Raw genomic sequence first — 17,591 nt, 5'->3', positions numbered from 1 at the left:
TAGAAGGAACTCACTTGTAGGAAATGAAGTCGAAGATTCTTTTGTGTTTAGTGCCAAATTCGCCTTTTGTCCTTATAACTAGCAGATGTTAATTGCTTCATCGTTTACAACATTTTTCTATGGTTAGTCGCAACGATGAACGAAAATAAAAATATTTTGTGTTCTAAGAAAGCTATTCCTCAAGATCTACATGTAAACGTCGAGTAAATATTTTGCTACTGCTGTATAACGGTCTAACGAAACCTTAAGCCAGTTTATAACCACATAAATAGCACATAATTCACACTCTGCAATTGAAATTGTACCTCCTATATACATGTGCTTAAGCCATTTTATTATATGTTGTGGAAGTATTCAGAAATATTCACGGAAAGCAGTGATTGTATGTATGATGAACTTGTCCAACAAATTCTTCACCTTAATTGAGTAACAATTGAGGTTCCAGGATTGTTAAAACAAATGCTACGTTTCGCTTACAGCAAAAGAAAGGTACGACCCTACTAATGAATTGTATTTGAAGAAAACATTAGCAGTAAATACACCAAAAACGGCTCTATAATCATAACCTGAATTAAGAACGAATAGTACAACGTGAAAATCTCAAGACAAAATGTACAAAACCATAACTTGGAATTGGGAATCACGTGATGCCATTAAGACAAAACAGCCCGACCAAGTAAATTAATTAACCCACAATGAGGAGGAGAGGATTCTTTTTGGACCTCTTTTTCTTCTTTTTCTTTTTTTTTTTTTTTTGTTGTGGGTAGGCTGGGTTTTGGGGAAGGGGAAGGATGGTGACAATTGTTGCCTGATCGAGTCGGTCAAATCTCAAAGAACTAAGTAGTAAAAAGTTACTATTAATTATCTTTAGAACTGTCTAGCATAGTGGTGATCTATGGGGAACTCTTTTTCTTCTACTCATGCTTGTAGCCATATCCTCATCTGTGATCTTAGTTGCTGATCTTCCACAAACGTATAATCCACTTCTCTTCTTCCTCACAAATTCGGTGCACATAAAGCTCATATTCTCAGACCCCGAAGAGCCCGATGAGGAGCTCAATGGCTCGTCACAGTCCACAATTGTTGAATGAGGGGTCTCATTTGTCATTTCATCATCACCATAATCTTGAGGAATGAAGAAGTCTGGACTAAGTTGTAAGACTTTGCATGCCCTCAGAAATGGAGAGAGGTCCTTGTAGTGTTTAAGCACAAAGTCAACCTGGTTGTCATTAAAACGATCACGAAATTTTGCTACTTACCATCATAATTTCCAAGACTTTACAACCACAACTTGTAATACATGCAAAACTATCGTGTTTAAGTATTACCCTATAAAAGCAAATTAATTTCGACAACATTCATGATAATTGTATGATGATTATATTTGGGCTCCATAGACGAACAAGTATTTAGTAGTACATTTTGCTAAAGAAGATATGTCTGTGGGATGTGAGACTCACAGAATCGAAAATCGACTTGAATTTGGAATTTACCTTGCACCCAAGAGAACAATGAATGAAGGGTTCTTGGAGACACCTATCACAAGAGGTGCAAAAATTCCCGGACCCCTTAAATTGCCTGTTTTGAGGTCTTTTCTTGATGAACACCACCTTTGCAGCGTTAATTGTGTAAGCCTGCAGGTTGTTACAATATAGGTGTTGATCAGCTCATTTATTGGCACGATATAGAGGGAAATTCAAGTAGAAAAATCAAGTTTAAGCACTAGAACATGGCCATATTTTCAGGTTAGATATTTCTGATTACCTGAACGTTGGAGCAGTCAATGAGTTTCTCTAGGTCTTCCAATCGAACAACATCATGATATACATAACGTCGAACTTGAAGAAGCCTATGGAATCGATGAGACATGACGCAGTGCGGACAAATACTTGTACAGCAATCCAAGCAGCAGATGTTTTTTTCATTCTTCTTTGCACTTTCATGAATTGAGCATGGCACGAAAAATTTCTGCACATACAGCGCTTCCAACCACGCAGGCTTGTGAATTCCCTACAGATTTATATTTTTACATATGATCATCATATTAAATTTCAAGTTAACTCAATTCCCTCAATTCAAACTAATTTTTTCTACAACCAAAAAATAAATTAAAAATAAAACACCAACAACAACAAAATGAAACCCGGTCCTGAGATGACCTACCATGATCACTTGATCAAGAAACTCGTCCACAAGTGGATGGTGGATGACTGGATGACAAGCCAACTATTATGTATGAGCGAGAGAGAGAAGGAGAGAAGGCTTTGGGGTATTGATGATATTACAGTATTTATGGAGAATCACAAGAGAAGAGAGGCCAGGGAGGAGATATATTTATTCCTAGATTGGATACACAACATATTGTCAAGAGTATCACTTGTCCTTTGTTAAATTAGTGCGTGTAATGTGTGTGTGAGGAAGAAAGAGCAATAAAGAAAGGGGGAGTCAGATATGAGGAGAACGTGGGCGCTGTTCCCGTGTCTCCCATAGCCTACTTCCCCCACTTAGACTAAATTTCCAATCTCCTTGTGTTGAGAGCTTTAACCTTAATTTAAACAACTCCTTGGTTGAGTGAGAACCCCAAGGAATTTCTTTTCTTTTTCTTTTTTAACCTAACACATACCGGTAATAAGTTTTTTGTTTTTTTGAATCTCATTTCTCGGTGAAATAGGGCGGAGCTAGCTAGTTGCCTTGCCTTGATTCTTGAACTAAGCCAGAAGTAAAGAAGAATTTGTCTTGAATTTACTTGTTTTATATGCCACTAGTATATTATCTTTTTTAGCCTATAGAGTTAAAACCTTTAACGTTTAAATTTTTGCAAAACACGTTCCTGGCCGTCCACTTACTGAAGGTTGCATCGTGGCGTGCGTTATCATTTTGTGTCCCTAAAATATCTATTTTTACTTCTTCTGGGAAACTTTAAAACCAGAAAGAAAAGTGCAGCAGAGAGAAACAAAAGCCCTTTGGTGGGTCTGGGATAAGGCGACGAGCTGAATGCATTTTCATCTTCGACTACCAGCACGCTTGAACAAGGTTGTCCATGATATATAGTTGAAAGGTAGGTAAGATTAAAATGTGAAACGTTGAAAATTGAGAAAAAAAAAAAAAGTAGAGTAGCATTTACAAGCTTATTTATTTCACTGAGTCGTAACTTACTTCTGCTGGGAGCATTTGCCTTGGGGATGAATGGCTCAAGGCTAAGTTCATGAACCAGAAGATTATACAATCCACAAAGGGCCGGTGGATGTTAAGGTCCGCAGTACTGCATTATTATCTAGAGGGTTAAATTTTGACTTTTACCAATTTGAGTAATTAGTGCGATTTTTGTCCCACCTTTATCACGATTTATACGTTCTTGACTTGTTCATGTTAAGTGATGATTAGAGGGAATAATAGAGTCCAGTTTAGCGGTATGATTAGACGTCAAAAGAAAATTAACAAGAATAACTTGTCAGGGTATTCTTTATAGACCGGGTGCATATAAGTACACTAATTAACCCACACATATAGGTTTTATGTGCTTGTGAAATAGTGCAATTGTACACTACATGCATCCAGAAGGTCCGAGAACCAAAAGTTAAGTTACTATTTGCATAGTTAATTTGTACAAATAATTATTCAGGATTAATCCTTTGGTGGACCAACATTGTCCTTGATCGTGCAATTTGATAACAGCGGTTCAGCTATCCAACTGATCAAGGATAGCAAACCATACTCGTTCTCGTTGAATTTGCCGGCAAAAGAGACGAAAAGAGGAACCAAACGAAGAAGCAAAAATGTGATGAAGAAAAATCCAATGTGCCGGACCAGAGAAAAAGGCATACAGCCGAAAAGCGACGACAAGCAGATCGAGCAAAGAACCACAGAAAAGGATGCCGTTTGTTTTCTCACTGATTGGCTTTGTTTATATCCATGATTTTAAAGAGGTAATGCATTACAACTAAAGAAGATCGAGGTCATGCGTTGCGTCTGCTGTCACATATTGACTTGATCTCCCATAACTCTCATTGGGCAGAGACCAGACATGTACCAGGAAATTCGGTTTTTGGGAAATAAAAAATGGCAACAATACACAACAACTCCACTAATCCTCAAATTTTGGCTAAAATAATAGCATGCGTTCTTATATATGTGGGGCGTTGACAGACAAAACACACTTCACTGATCACTGGTTGAGATAATAATAGCCCTCCAACCTGATTAGTTGAGTATTCGCTAATTTTTAGGCACCATTAATGTTTGTTGCACCTTTAACCTTAATCAAGAGGTACCCTGGGGTTTGAAGGTTCCACGGATTTCGAATCTCTACTCCGATCTCTCCTTCAGTCCTCTTTTGCTTCCTTTGTTATCATAGATAAGCTGTCTATTTAGATGACTATATATCGATCTCTAGGAAATTGAAAGTTTCCCTCTTTTCTTTTCATTGTGTTTTTCTAAGAAAAACATCTGAATCTTTGAAGATTAGACATTTAGTTACATATGATGGAATAGAAGAAGTCTTCGACTGAGCTCAGAGGAGACAAATGGGGTGTAACATTTGCTTTTAGGAGTCAAAGGTTACGAATACATAAATAAAGGAGCAAAAATATTACTTAAATTTACACTTGAACCATGTAAAGTTAATGTATGATAATTGGTATTTTATTGCACATGTTTATTATGGTCAAACGAATAATAGATTTTGCATTCCAAAACTATGGATTTTTTGTGTAAATCTGTATTAAAAAAAAAAAGAAGAAAGTTTTGATCTCTTCATCATTATCATCTAAGAAATGGAAAGTTTACACAAAAGCAGCGGAAGATATGGATGGAAAAGCGTATGCGAGCAATAGTTGTCGTGTAATAATGTGTCTGCTGCTGCCAGGAATGTGAGCTTCAAAGAGTACTTTGATCTGGGTTTTACTTGCGTATCCATATAAGCTCCGCGTTCTATCCCATGCAAGCTCAAACTTGAGGTACAAGAAACTGAAAGTAAATGAGGAATATTCTTACTTCAGTCCAACCCAAATGCTTAGCAATTAAGCTGCATAAGAAATAGACCTCATTGTACAGTAGAAATACGCCATGATTAAGCAGGAGGTCAGATTAAACCAGGCATTATCTCCCTGCCGCACACGACTACGAGGTAGCTAGGTTATAACATCTACGTAAAGGCTTAAGTTGTTACATTTATCAGAGATAATTAACAGTTATTAATGTGTTGTGTACAAGGATTAGGTTACTGACCACTTGCTTGGTTGATTGGTCCAACCATTCCTGCCATATGGCCAGTTCCCAGTCCTAGTTGCAGCACATTCATATTTAACCTTCTTTCCTTCCAAAACGAAACAAAAACCCTTATTTCTATTTTTTCCTGCAAACTTTGGAATCAAATAGCTGGATTTTGAGTCATTGGCTATGCTTATTATAGCCTCACATATATATATATAATCGACAGCTGTCAACGTCGCAAGCTAGCCCATTCACTATTGCTACGTCTTCTATTGTTATAAAAAAAAAAAGGGAAATTCGAGCAGCTAGCAAGAATTAATATCCATGGTGCTGCACCAATAATAGTGACAATCAGTGATGGAGGTGTAAGAGGGAAAAAATAAAAACCAGTGATGAAGTTGGGAAGATTGTCATCAATTCTTTCGACCGCCTAGTGAACGCTACAACAGCAGGGCCTGCAACAGTCACCTAGTAGACAGAATGTTGGCAATCTTATGACTGGACTGAAACTTCTGTTTTTCTTTTTCTTTTTGCTTTTTTCCCCCCCTTGTTTGTTAATGTTCGTGGTCTGATGCAATCTTTCACAGCAATGTACGCAAGTAATGAAGCTCACGTGCAGAGAATCCAATGAACTGACTTTCATATGAGAAATCCATATTGTCGAAAGCCTAAAGGAGGGTGCTTATGCTTAAGAGCCTCGTAATTCCCCAAATATTCCTCTCTTTGCTTGCTTGCTTGCTTGCATGTTGTTCATTTTTTTTGTTGGCTTTGTTGTGGACTGAATCTCACACCATGTCACTCCACTGAAACGCTCTTACCCACAGCGGGATCAGAAACTCAAGAAGTTGTGGACACTCAACTTGCGAGGCCAGTCGTCACAGATACATTTTGGATACCTGATTTTTTTAAACTATTATTTTTGCTTATATTATAAATACATTCTCTAACTACTTTTTCTATTTTTAAAAATTTTTTTTATCTCACGTACATTATATAACAAAAAGTATTCCAACTATCATTTCAAGTAATACGATAAACACGCTCATTGTATTTGTAGCACTGCCAAATTAAGGTACATGCTATTTTGAACCGTATATCTTAACTGTTAGGTGCATATTAAACGAGAGTACATTCGTCTTTTCTATCTTATGTACTTAAAGTAACATTACTATTTCTACAATTAAACTAATTAAATAAGCATATTTGTGCACATCATGTGGTCATGGGAGGGGTCAACAATTGAAAAGCATTCCAAGGCTATAGAACAATGCCGAGATCAGGTAAATTTAGTTCACTGCCTTGTAATTATTGAGAGTATACTAGGATGACCGTGAATAACCAAAATTTTAAATTATTAAGAAGTACTTTGATTTGACTCTCAAGTTTTTTTTATCTTCTTATCTTTTTCTCATAAGGTTTGGAATCTTTTGTTTTTTGGCAATGTAGTTAAAATTAATAATGAAATATCTCAAAAAAAAAATCGACAAGCAAACAATTGTTTAGAATCTTTATGGAAAATATTCATTTAACGTGTATGGAAGTCTGGCTTTTGTGCTTGAAAAATTTGACATTCCTGCATCTCTATTCATTTAATTAAATTAAACGAGTGGTGAGAGGGGAAAATTTGTAAAAAAAAAAGATTACAAACTGTAAAATGGGTTTGTAAGTAGACCAACCACGACCGTAGAATAGCAATATGGTTTGGTGGCAGAATGTAAGCCACCAACTGTCCCAAACTGTTGGGACTGAAAATTGTTCGAACCCGCCTTCTTAAATATGACGTAGGCTTTCAAGTTTCGGGTTTGTGTGGTCAAAGTCAAAGATCCAGAAATGCACGAGGGTGGGAGGTGGAAGAAAGAAGAGAAAAGGGGAGGAACAAACAGAATGGATCAGCGTTTGAGCCGCACGAGGGGGGATCTTTCTGCAGCTGAGCCCTGAAACCACTTTGTTCTGTTCAAAAAATAGTCTAGTTTTTTAGGCTTGCACACGCCTCCACATGGCCTCCTTTTAATTTAGGGACTTGTTCAAACCAAAACCGACTCACCAAAAGGAAAGAAAAATCAACCCAAAAAATAAAAATAATTTCAAGTTGTGCTCAAAGGGGTAAAAGAAATTGAGTACTCTATGATGCTCGTATATAGGGGTGACAATGGGTCGGGTTGGAATTGAAAATTCTGGATTCAGATTCATTTTTATGTAGTAAATTCGAACCTGACCTGTATACTCAACGGATCTTGATCTTAGAGTTTCGGAATCGTATCTGGGTCGAATTCGGATCTAAAAGGTCCAAATTTAAATTTTTTAAAATTAAATCCAAACTAATCACAATCCAATTTTCAAATTTAAACAAATCAAATTACAAACCTAAATCACAAATAATTTGCAATAGTCAAACCAAAACTAACCACAAATCAATCTACAAAATTATTACTAAATTGTTAATTTGGTAAAAGAATGTATTTAGAAATATTTATATTTTATAATTATTTATATATTGTTCGAATCCGGGTCGAATACGGATCGGAATCCAATATTCTGCATTCGACCAGTTTTTTTATTTGAGTAAACGGGTCCGAATCCAAGTTCGGATATCATAATTATTTTTCAACTCAAATCTGGAAAAATTTTATCGAATCCAGGTCAAGTCCGAATCCAATCCCTACCCATTGATACCTCTGCTCGTATGTATGCAATTGTGGTAATAACTTGACCTTACGTATTAATAGCATCTAAAGCATCATTTACAAAAAGATTTTAGTAGTGTGATAGATCTCTATCATGCTCATACGTAATCATGGCAATAACTTGATGTTGTATATTAATAACGTCCAAAAGATCATTTTAAAAAAATTCTAGTAGTACGACAAACGCGGTAAGTTTGAAACTTAACAAAATTCAATTGTAACCTCTAAAAAATACTCGAGAAGGTGTCTAAACATGAAGGGATAGAAATCCTTCAGATCTGTCACATTCCTATTTTCCTTACAAAAGAATATTTAGAGTAGTTTCTTGACATACTCTGCTAAAACAGAAAACACCATCCACTGACTAGCACACAATATTATGCTTTGATCCCTTATTCCTGCAATTCTACGTGTTTAAGACATCCTTGACTTCGAATTACCCATCATTCACTTGTTCAAGGAAAATTCGACAAGTAGCACCGTGAGATGTTGACAACTATTACCACATTTAATCTAAAAGCAGTTGTCATAGTCAATGCCATGGAATAAACATCGGAGCCCAACGGGGTGCCAGAGAAGACAGCGAACGCCAGAATGTTAAACACATATCTAGCAAATTATTCATGATACTGTGTGAAATTTCCACTTGCTCTGCATTGGTCAAAGCCTGGAAATTTGGAATGACGTACGCTCTGCACTGAGAAACCATCATCATTGCACCGTTATTTGTATTACAGATTACGAATCAATGTCAGAATAAGCTAATCTATGGAATATCAAGATTACATCTTCGGTCTACTATTTACATTTGGCCTATACATTTTGGGTTTATCATGGACAGGGTAGAGATAACTTGGACATCAACTGAATCAGAAGTCTTACCAAAGGTCTCCGGAAAGAATCGACTTCGATTATAACCCCAGGCAAAGGAAAAGATTTGAGAAGCAAACATCTAATTTCCAACTCAAATTAAGCCAATTTTCAAGGTTTCTGCGCAGAAAACATGATGAACGATTGTTGGACTTTGTTGGTATAGTTTATAAGACCACATGATGTGCACACGTCCTCGATCTCCTCCTCAGTCAAATAGTTGTAGTTCCGCCCAGCCTGCCATAGAGATATGATTATAGAAAACAACTACACTACCTCATCAAAAACTTTCTGAAAGAAAGGTATGACGTTTAAAATTATTCCCCTAAGAAGAACGACTCCAGAGAAAGATGGAGTTTACTGTTGGCTCTGTGCTTGTTCATGTCTATTTGTTCGTAAACTTCAATTGTACTCAATAATTGAAGTATTTGGAAAACTTTTATGGGCTAAATGCTACCCAAAGCATATGGTACATCCCAGATCTTACTACTCTCATCCTTCTCCTTTCTTTTTCAAATTCCATGTAGGTGCCCCAGCTATAGCCACACTGCCACCCCTTGCTTACGTGCCAACCGAAAGTCAGCTCCCAGAACTGAATACTAAAAGCCTAAAATCTGACAGTTTTTCCAGCTTTGTATACACTACTGAAAATAACAAGACCGCAAACCAATTGGTTATTCCATAGTACTTCTACATCAGTAGCAAAACACTTATTCCAGGTCAAAAGTGGTACTTTTTCAATTCAAATTCTAATCGGTTCACCAAAGATCCCAAGCTAGGCATCATGTCCATTATTGTCAGCAACAGGTTTGCAGGAACCCTTCAAAAAAATTAAAAAAAAAAGGACAACAATTACCTGTCTGAGAGGCCTCAAAAATGCAGGAGTTGATGAACTGAAACGAAGAAAAGTAGTTCCCACAAAAACACCACCACTTCGCAAGATACGATTGATTTCAGCAACCTGACATAAGAAAGGCAAGGAAATTGCAACTGTACATTATTTCAAATATTCTTATCAAATAAAAGGATCACCCTCAATATGGCTAAATCACCAATCAGATATATCCAATTCACCTCAAAGGCATCTAGAAACTTTTGACTACTAATTTTCTAGAGTCGATTCTACACTCTTTGAGTAAATAAAATAATGGACCAGCTAAATCAGGAAAAATGCAATAAAAATCATATCTAGAACATTGAAAGCAATTTGAGACACTCCAAATACAAAGAAAGCTTACAGCATTAGAAGGAGATGGCCAACAATGCAAGGCTGCACCAGCATGAACGCCATCAACTGAACCAGAAGGAAAGGGGAGTCGGGAGATATCTGCCCTTACGAGAGCAAGATTGCTGCAGGTTTTTCAAACAGAATAGCTTCAGAAAATACAGATCTCTAACCAAAATTTTACATGCCTATAAAGCGTGAAGCACAATAATTCATATCCCAGAACCTGCAGCAGCTGCAAAGAGCATTTAATCAAAGTGACTTACGAGTTTAACATAGAATCGTCACTCTTGATAAAATCATAACACTGGAGAAGCATGTTTTCTGAAAAGTCAAGAGCAACAACTTTTGAATAGGTCCCCGATTTGGCAAACTTCCTGGAAAACAAGCCACTTCCACAGCTAACATCTACAAGAACACCGCCTTCTACAGGTTGAAAATACTCCTGCGCCATCTTGAACTGCATGGAATGTATCACACGCATAATTACCACTGTTATTGTTCCACAAATATTTTTGCAACTTTAATCCACGCAAACTAAGTCGAGGGCATGCACATTCAATTTAACAAAAATGATTTCTTTGTCAACACATGTTGGTCACAGTGGATGCATGATAAAAGCCAGCCCTGACACATGATTCCAAGTAAGTCTTCAGCAGGAAGAAGGATAGATAGGGCGTTTGCTGGTTCTCTTCTAGTTTGAGGTCGAAATGCTAAGTTTCTTGTGCTTCCTATCCAAAGAGGTCGCAAATGGTATAGCTCCCAGACACAGTTGAGCTTTTGCCCTGTAAGCCACTGGACTTGTTTACAGTGTTCTTATGATTTCCCTGTAAGCCACTTGATCCAAAAGGGAATTCGCCTTCTTTGGCACATAGGTCAGAAAGGGAAAGAAGGATAATCCAACAATGTTTCACATAATTAAAATGCTTCCTCAGAACTGTACCCATGATACTTGTAGCTCATTCATTCAGCACTTATGGACACAATTAGAAGTCAATTTAAGTAGGAATTTTCCAGAATATATTAAGTGATTTTAATGGACTAAACCTTTCCTCACCAACCTCTCCAGTGACTTACAAAACTACTTATGTTTTCGACAGAAGGGAACACACATCAATTCTCCTTCATAAGGTGGGGTATGCATTTGGCTCCCATTGATTCCTAAATTGACACCATACTTTCTTATAGAGAATCTACTCCAAAGAGCTCATTACCTATTGGGAAATATCTGTAAAGTAACAATCAAAGAAAATTTACCTCATCATCAGGCCCAGGAAAACCACTACGATTAAAATTTTGACGCCAGCCTCTCTCATACAAGAAGGAAACAAGAGGGCTCCTAGTGAAGGCAAGAACACCAACATTAGACATGAGTGACTCATAAACCAATGTTAAGTTTCAAAAGGAACGTTCGCATCTTTTGATGAAGTGGCTACCAAATAGCGAAAATCACAAGCCCATCAATAAGGGGAGTTAGTTCCAAACCAACAAAAGACACTAAAGTGTAGACTGCAAGCATGTTATAGAAAGCTCAGCATGCAACTCAAAGAGATGGTAACATATGCATACCTAAATAGCTCAGTTCCAGCTGGTTTAAATTCATTGTAATCCTTTGAACCAGCAGTAACTGTAAGATCAAGATAGATATTTTTGCTTGAATACGTCTTGTTACACGTTCTACATTTAAAACCAGATCTATAAATTGCAGGCCTGCAAATATTCAGCTTTTGAAAGTTATCATGCATAAAACATATAATGTGTCCAAAGTATTAGTATAAAAGAGGCATTAGATCTTACAGGTTAAATCCTGAAGGACCTTTTCTTACTAATGGATCATAGCAAATTGGGCAGGCAAACAAGTCAATTTTTGAGCCCTCCTTTGATTCAATTTGTGCTTCCTGAAGTAGAAAAGTACGCTATTAGGGAGAGACAGAAAATGGGACATTTGCATCTCTTCTTCGTTCTGCCAGATCAAAATCAAAAAGTATACCCAACATTTGCCCTGCAACTTCCCAAGTCATCACTTAAGACAATGGCAAAATTGATTGACCCCCTTGGAATTACAAAATTTACATAATTTATACACATATTGTTAAACAGATATTAACAGATGCTCCAAAAAAAAAAAACTTTTGAGACAGTTATGAACGCAATAAGTGCAAGCACCCACCTTCATCCTGGGACAAAGACTGTTGCATAGCGAAATGCATGGAAGATCACTAGACACTTTATAGGCAAATTTACATGAATGAAGAACTAGGATTCACTTCTGAACACAACGGCAAGTCTCCCTAGAATTTCTGAACGCAACAAAGTTATTCATAGTCTGCATTGCAGCAATTACATTCTTTTTTCTCCGCGTTAAATCGTCATACAATTAGAAAAAGATTTTCCACGTTTAAATGGTATAAATTTTGAAACACGATTGATACAGAAAGCAAAACAAGTCCATGAATGAATAGCATAATTTTCCAAAAGTATAGTCGGGTAAAGGAATGGGACGATAACTAAGCACCGAATAAACTCGAGATAATTTTTTCCCATATATTTTCTTTTCTTTGGCCCCCTTCAAAATCATTTCCCTGCAAGATATCCTTGTGAAAATTAACAGTAGTTAAAACACTGGGCATCAAATTTCAGTAGCTCCTAAAGCATCCAAGAGAGTGTAAATCAAACAAATGTACATAATAATTCTAGTATTTGTTAGGGAAGGAAGGACAAGAAATATTTACTGGTTCAAGAGCAACAGCAGAGGTGGCCCGGATAATTTGTCGAAACTGTTGAGGGGAGGAGCACCGGAGAGGAGGATGAGACAGGGAATTATAAGGAAAAAAAGGGCATTTCGGGTCTAAAGGAAAACGATCTTGAACTCCAATCATCCAAGGCGAAAAAGCCACGGCTGCCATCTCAATAATCTTCTTCTTCTTCTTTTCAGTAATTTCTTCTTTGTTCTTTTGAAAAATGAGTGATTTCGTTTCTTCTGCTTCTCAAATCATGTGCTTTCTTCTTTGTTCTTTCTGTTTGCTTCTCGACGTTTATTGGTGGCAGTATTATATAGGTATATAGACAAGGCTATATATAAGGGGGATTTCAAGAGGAAGAGGGGAAGGGGAGGGAAATTTTTGTGATAATTTTGTTGCATTATTTTTTGCGGGATTTCTTTGCGTGGACAGAGGAGGGATGCATCTGTCAGCTCTGCTGCCCGTGTGACTGTGTGTTTAGTTGGTGAACTTGAGGATACCTTCTCGCCGCATCATTATTATTTCAATATGGGAATTTTTCTTTCTTTTTCTTTTTTGTTTTTCTCTTTAAATACGGTGTCTTAACTCTTAAGGAGAAACTCCTATCCTGGAATCTGAACTACAAAATTAAAAAAGAAAAAAAAGGTCCAAATATTTACTAAACCCGGCCCTGCAAGGGAAATCCAATCTCAACAAGTCACTGGTTCGACCAGTGGGTCACTAGTTGAACCGGCAGTTACTAATTTAATATTTATAAATATAAAATAATAATTTAAATATATATAAAATAGTTAATAAAGTGCTATTAAATACTAATTATTGTACTTAAAAAGATATATAATGAACATACAAATATTAATAGAAGATTTAATTTTATTTTGTGGTACTTTTACATAAATAAATAACATAGTCAAATACAAAACAAATTTGTGTCACTTGTTTTAAAGATATAGCATCATTTTTTTATTATTTTATCTTTGTTTGAAAATAAAATAATTTTGTAGCTACTCAAATATTGTCAGTTTGACAGTTAAAAGAATTCATTGTATAATAAAAAAGTAAACAAGCTTTTTTTTAAAAAAATGTAATTATCAAATAAAAACTAAAACAAGTGATAAGACTTGTGTACATTTAAATGAATATTCAATTTATAAATATTGTCAAAAGTATTTATACACTTTGTTTCAAAAAACAAAGGCCTACAATTGTATTATAGAAAAAAAAAATTCAATCGGAAAACTGAATGATTTCCTAGTGGGTCAAAGTCAACTCCTAATTTGATTAACCTAGAGATCCAATCTGGCCTAATGCCGAATCACCGGACCGATTAAGTCAACTATTGGGCTGGGCCAAAGTTAATAATCTACGGTCCAATCCCAGGTTTAGGTAAATACTAAATCGGGAAATATGGAGTAAGAAAATTTTAAATGAGCCAAAATGTAAAAGGTTGCAAAAGTCACACTTTGATTGTACTCAAAACACAAATTATTTTCAAGTAAATGGTACTAATTTAAGATATTGTTGAACGAATGCGAATGGAAGTTTTTTTTTTTTTGGTATGGAAGAAGATATTGTTGCACAACCCAATCAACAAAACAACTTTATCCAACGATGCAAAATGTTCTTCATTTAAGACCGAGGATTAAGTTCCGCGTAATCAGCTGGTCCGTATGGTTCAATCAACTCTGAGAAGAATCCCTTCTTTCTCCTGGGGTTGCATCCAATGTCCTTGCACAATTGATCGTTGTACCATATGTGCGAAGCACCAAGACAAGATCTTCTGTAGTACTTGCCAGCATAACGCTTCATGTACTTGTCCCACATGCGAACATCCTTCTCCATTTCCTTTATGCTCGGCAATTGAAAGGTTTGATCAAGAAAATGTCCCAGCCATCTGCATTTCATTTCGAGAGTGTAAAGGTTGTTCAGGCTCTCTGAGTATCCTATCACTGCAAGTTGTGGAATTCGCGGATGAATGATCTGCCTGGAATACACATTTAAGGCCAATAATCAAAACCTTTAATTATTAGCAATAATTATGTGACGCCAAACTCGTATAAAATAGATAGTGTCACAACGTCAAAAGTAACAAATATAGATCTCAGAACATTGTGATGAGTTTACGGTTCCAAATTAAGTCCAGTAATAATACCTGTATAAAGCTATTGTGGAGCTTGTTGACCCTAAGATGTACTCCTGGAAAGATGGACAAGTGAAAATATTGCCGAGTTTCTGATCACCTCGGTATCCAGTGGCAAGAATTATAACGTCTGCTTTCAAGGGCTGAGTTTCTCCATCAATCATCAATCCTTCTCTGCTGAAGCTGATGTTTTTTGACTTCTTTAATACAATGCTTCCGTCTACCACTCTGTCAAAGAAATTTTCTGGTAGCATGAGGAATTCACAAGAAAACACATCTTGCAGAAAGCCATGTGGTGGTATCATGTTGTACTTCTTCAAGGGAAATTTCCATCTGAGATAGCTCTCTACAAGTTTTGCAATACCCCATCTCTGAAATTCACATTTGTACGCCTTTTGAGTTATGCATTATATATATCGTTGTTTTGAATAAAGCATGTGAGGCATTTTTTTCTATAATTAATTAATTAAGAAGCTAACCAAAGGTGAGAGAAGGAAGGCTAATGCACTGTGTAGGAATCCTTCACCAGGCTTGTGCACCAAAATCTCTGCGAATCGATTGTAGTACAAGTAATCAATCCTCACTCCTCCCCATACATAGTAACTAGGAAGCATCCAGTGAGCTGCTCTATGAACCATTGTGCAAGGGTTGTCAATCCCTGGTGAGTAGCATGTCATATTTTAGTTAATTAAGCAATGCATGACTTTAAAATTGCTTTCATGTGCAACAAGAACTTTTTAGCGCATCTGAAAAGTGACCAAATGTATGCAAGAAAGATAAAAGTTCTATATCCGAGGAGGAAATCTCAAGAAGCAAAACATAAATCGCATCCAGGAAGGCCACTTTTTTTTTAAAAAACTTGATACATTATAATTTCGGGGTCAATGTGAAGAGATAGATAATTATCGAGTCACACTCATTCATGATACACTGCAATTTGCAATTTCTCACCATTTACATTTGCACATTGAGCAGCCAAGTCCACTGCAGATTTCTCTGAACCTATGATTGCAATGTTTTTTCCTTCGACCAATGCCGCAGCACTGGCATTGTCCATGGCCGAGTAGTCCATGGAATGCAACACCTTACCACCAAAAATTTCAGGACCATGATTTGGAGGGAATTCAGGGATGTTTGGCACACCACTGAATCTTCCAATACAAAGAATCACAAATTCCACCTCATATTCCTGGAAATTGAAATGACACGCTGAGAACCCTTATGAAGATAATGCCATCATTCAGACAACTTAATAAAGATTGATCTAAAAGGCTGACCCGCGTTGTTAAATCACCTTGAGATGGATTTTAAAAAATAAAAAATAAAAAAAAAGTGCCAAATTTTTTCTTCGGGCAAAGATCACAAAATTACCTTAATGGATTTGTCTTCAGTAGTGTGCTGAACTTTTATGTTCCATTTGCCTTTGGAGCCAAACGCCTGTCCTGTTCCACCCCAAAGATCCCAGGCCTGCATCTCTTCACGGGAAACGCCCACATAATCGATGCCAATCACTTTGGTGTTGAACTTGATGTAAGGTAACAAGCCAAAATGTTGAGCATAAGATTGAACGTACTTCAAGACTTCAGTGTTGCGAGGAAATGTTTCTTTAACAGAAGAGGGCCATGGGAAATCAGAAAACGAGAAAACTTCTTTGGGATTCTGAAGCTTAGTAGACTCAATGGTGTGATTCCACAGGCCACCAGCGCAGTCTTGTGCCTCGAAGACTGTCGGATGATAACCTTTTGCTAGAGCATACTTGCAGGCAAGCAGGCCGCTGATTCCAGCTCCGATGATAGCTATTCGTTTCTCCATTATTATTTGGTCAATTTTCGAAGGCAGAAAATGCAACGGGAGCTTTTTGTATTAGTAGGCATGCAACAGGAGCTTCTTGTATTAGTAGGCATGCAATGGGGCAACTGTATTAGTAGGCATGCAACTGTATTTATGACAGCACAACCGTTCAAGTTTACAGATCATAATTTCGCCTATGAATTTTTGGTGTCGGCAGCCTCAAAATTAGCAAATGCGACGTTGAGTTTTCTGCAGACAATTCTCTGACGGAAATAAAAGCCAGTAATTCGCAGACGATCTAGTTGTGGCATCTACGTACGGACAACTGCTGTATGCTATCATCATTGATTGCTTTCTTTTCTTTTTCTTTTTTTTTTGTCGCAGCTATTACCTTTTTTGGTCTAATCTAGAGAGAGGAGGAGAGGAGCCTAACCGACGTGGAACCCCATCGAAGGCAGCCATGTTCAAGTGACAGTCACAATTAAGTGGTAAGTTAGGGATAAGAGCCCAAGAGGCAATTGGCATTATTGATTGCTTTCGGGTAAAGTAAAATCTACGTTGACAAATCTCTCAAAATTCTTCCTATAAAGAAGTTATGAATTTAAAAAATGGATGTATTTGATTGGAAGATAGAATTTTCAAGGGATAATTTTAGAAACCTTTTTTGAGATTTGTCATAATATCACTCAGCTCTCCTGAAATTTTTAAAATCTCACTTACCTCCTTGTCAACTTGACAAAACTAAATATTCCTATCAAACGTCACAAATTGACAACATTACCCTTGATCTTAATAACTATTTAACCTAAAATCCAAAACAAAATAAAATTTTAAAACAAAAAATGTAAATTAAAAAAGAAAACAAATTGTTAGTTAATAATGGTTTATATTTCATTACATTAGGGTCATAATGGGATAGCAAAGTACGT

The 17,591-nt window shown here is 36.7% G+C and overlaps 3 protein-coding genes across 6 annotated transcripts; all 3 read right to left on the bottom strand.

The window, feature by feature from the left end:
- Positions 1–728: 728 nt before the first annotated feature.
- Positions 729–2,287, bottom strand: LOC113694828 (protein RGF1 INDUCIBLE TRANSCRIPTION FACTOR 1-like). Its single transcript, XM_027213718.2, has 4 exons — positions 2,164–2,287; positions 1,765–2,010; positions 1,494–1,634; positions 729–1,219 (listed from the first exon to the last, which is right to left on the bottom strand). The coding sequence occupies exons 1-4, from the start codon at positions 2,164–2,166 to the stop codon at positions 878–880; spliced, it is 732 nt and encodes a 243-aa protein (XP_027069519.1). The 5' UTR covers positions 2,167–2,287; the 3' UTR covers positions 729–877.
- A 6,186-nt stretch (positions 2,288–8,473) lies between these two features.
- Positions 8,474–13,345, bottom strand: LOC113694700 (uncharacterized methyltransferase At2g41040, chloroplastic). Of its 4 annotated transcripts, none has more exons than XR_003449453.2 (9): positions 12,723–13,345; positions 11,788–11,888; positions 11,560–11,700; positions 11,248–11,329; positions 10,257–10,450; positions 10,004–10,115; positions 9,622–9,726; positions 8,778–9,002; positions 8,474–8,592 (listed from the first exon to the last, which is right to left on the bottom strand). XR_003449453.2 is itself a non-coding variant. In XM_027213553.2 (8 exons), exons 1-8 carry the CDS (start codon positions 12,894–12,896, stop codon positions 8,877–8,879), a joined length of 1,035 nt encoding a protein of 344 aa, XP_027069354.1. In that variant the 5' UTR covers positions 12,897–13,344; the 3' UTR covers positions 8,474–8,876. The 4 variants fall into 4 exon arrangements, 2 of the variants coding, with proteins under 2 accessions (XP_027069354.1, XP_071910878.1); XR_003449454.2 differs by having other exon boundaries at positions 8,474–8,587; XM_027213553.2 differs by having other exon boundaries at positions 8,474–9,002; positions 12,723–13,344.
- Positions 13,346–14,171: 826 nt separating this feature from the next.
- On the bottom strand, positions 14,172–16,780 carry LOC113697433 (probable flavin-containing monooxygenase 1). Its single transcript, XM_027217040.2, has 5 exons — positions 16,243–16,780; positions 15,823–16,060; positions 15,351–15,529; positions 14,884–15,242; positions 14,172–14,715 (listed from the first exon to the last, which is right to left on the bottom strand). The coding sequence occupies exons 1-5, from the start codon at positions 16,681–16,683 to the stop codon at positions 14,361–14,363; spliced, it is 1,572 nt and encodes a 523-aa protein (XP_027072841.1). The 5' UTR covers positions 16,684–16,780; the 3' UTR covers positions 14,172–14,360.
- Between the last annotated feature and the right edge of the window lie 811 nt (positions 16,781–17,591).

Source organism: Coffea arabica, chromosome 6e (assembly GCF_036785885.1).
Source record: "Coffea arabica cultivar ET-39 chromosome 6e, Coffea Arabica ET-39 HiFi, whole genome shotgun sequence".
Lineage (NCBI taxonomy): Eukaryota > Viridiplantae > Streptophyta > Magnoliopsida > Gentianales > Rubiaceae > Coffea > Coffea arabica.
Note: the sequence above shows the minus strand (reverse complement) of the source record. Positions and strands in the feature narration are given on the sequence as shown.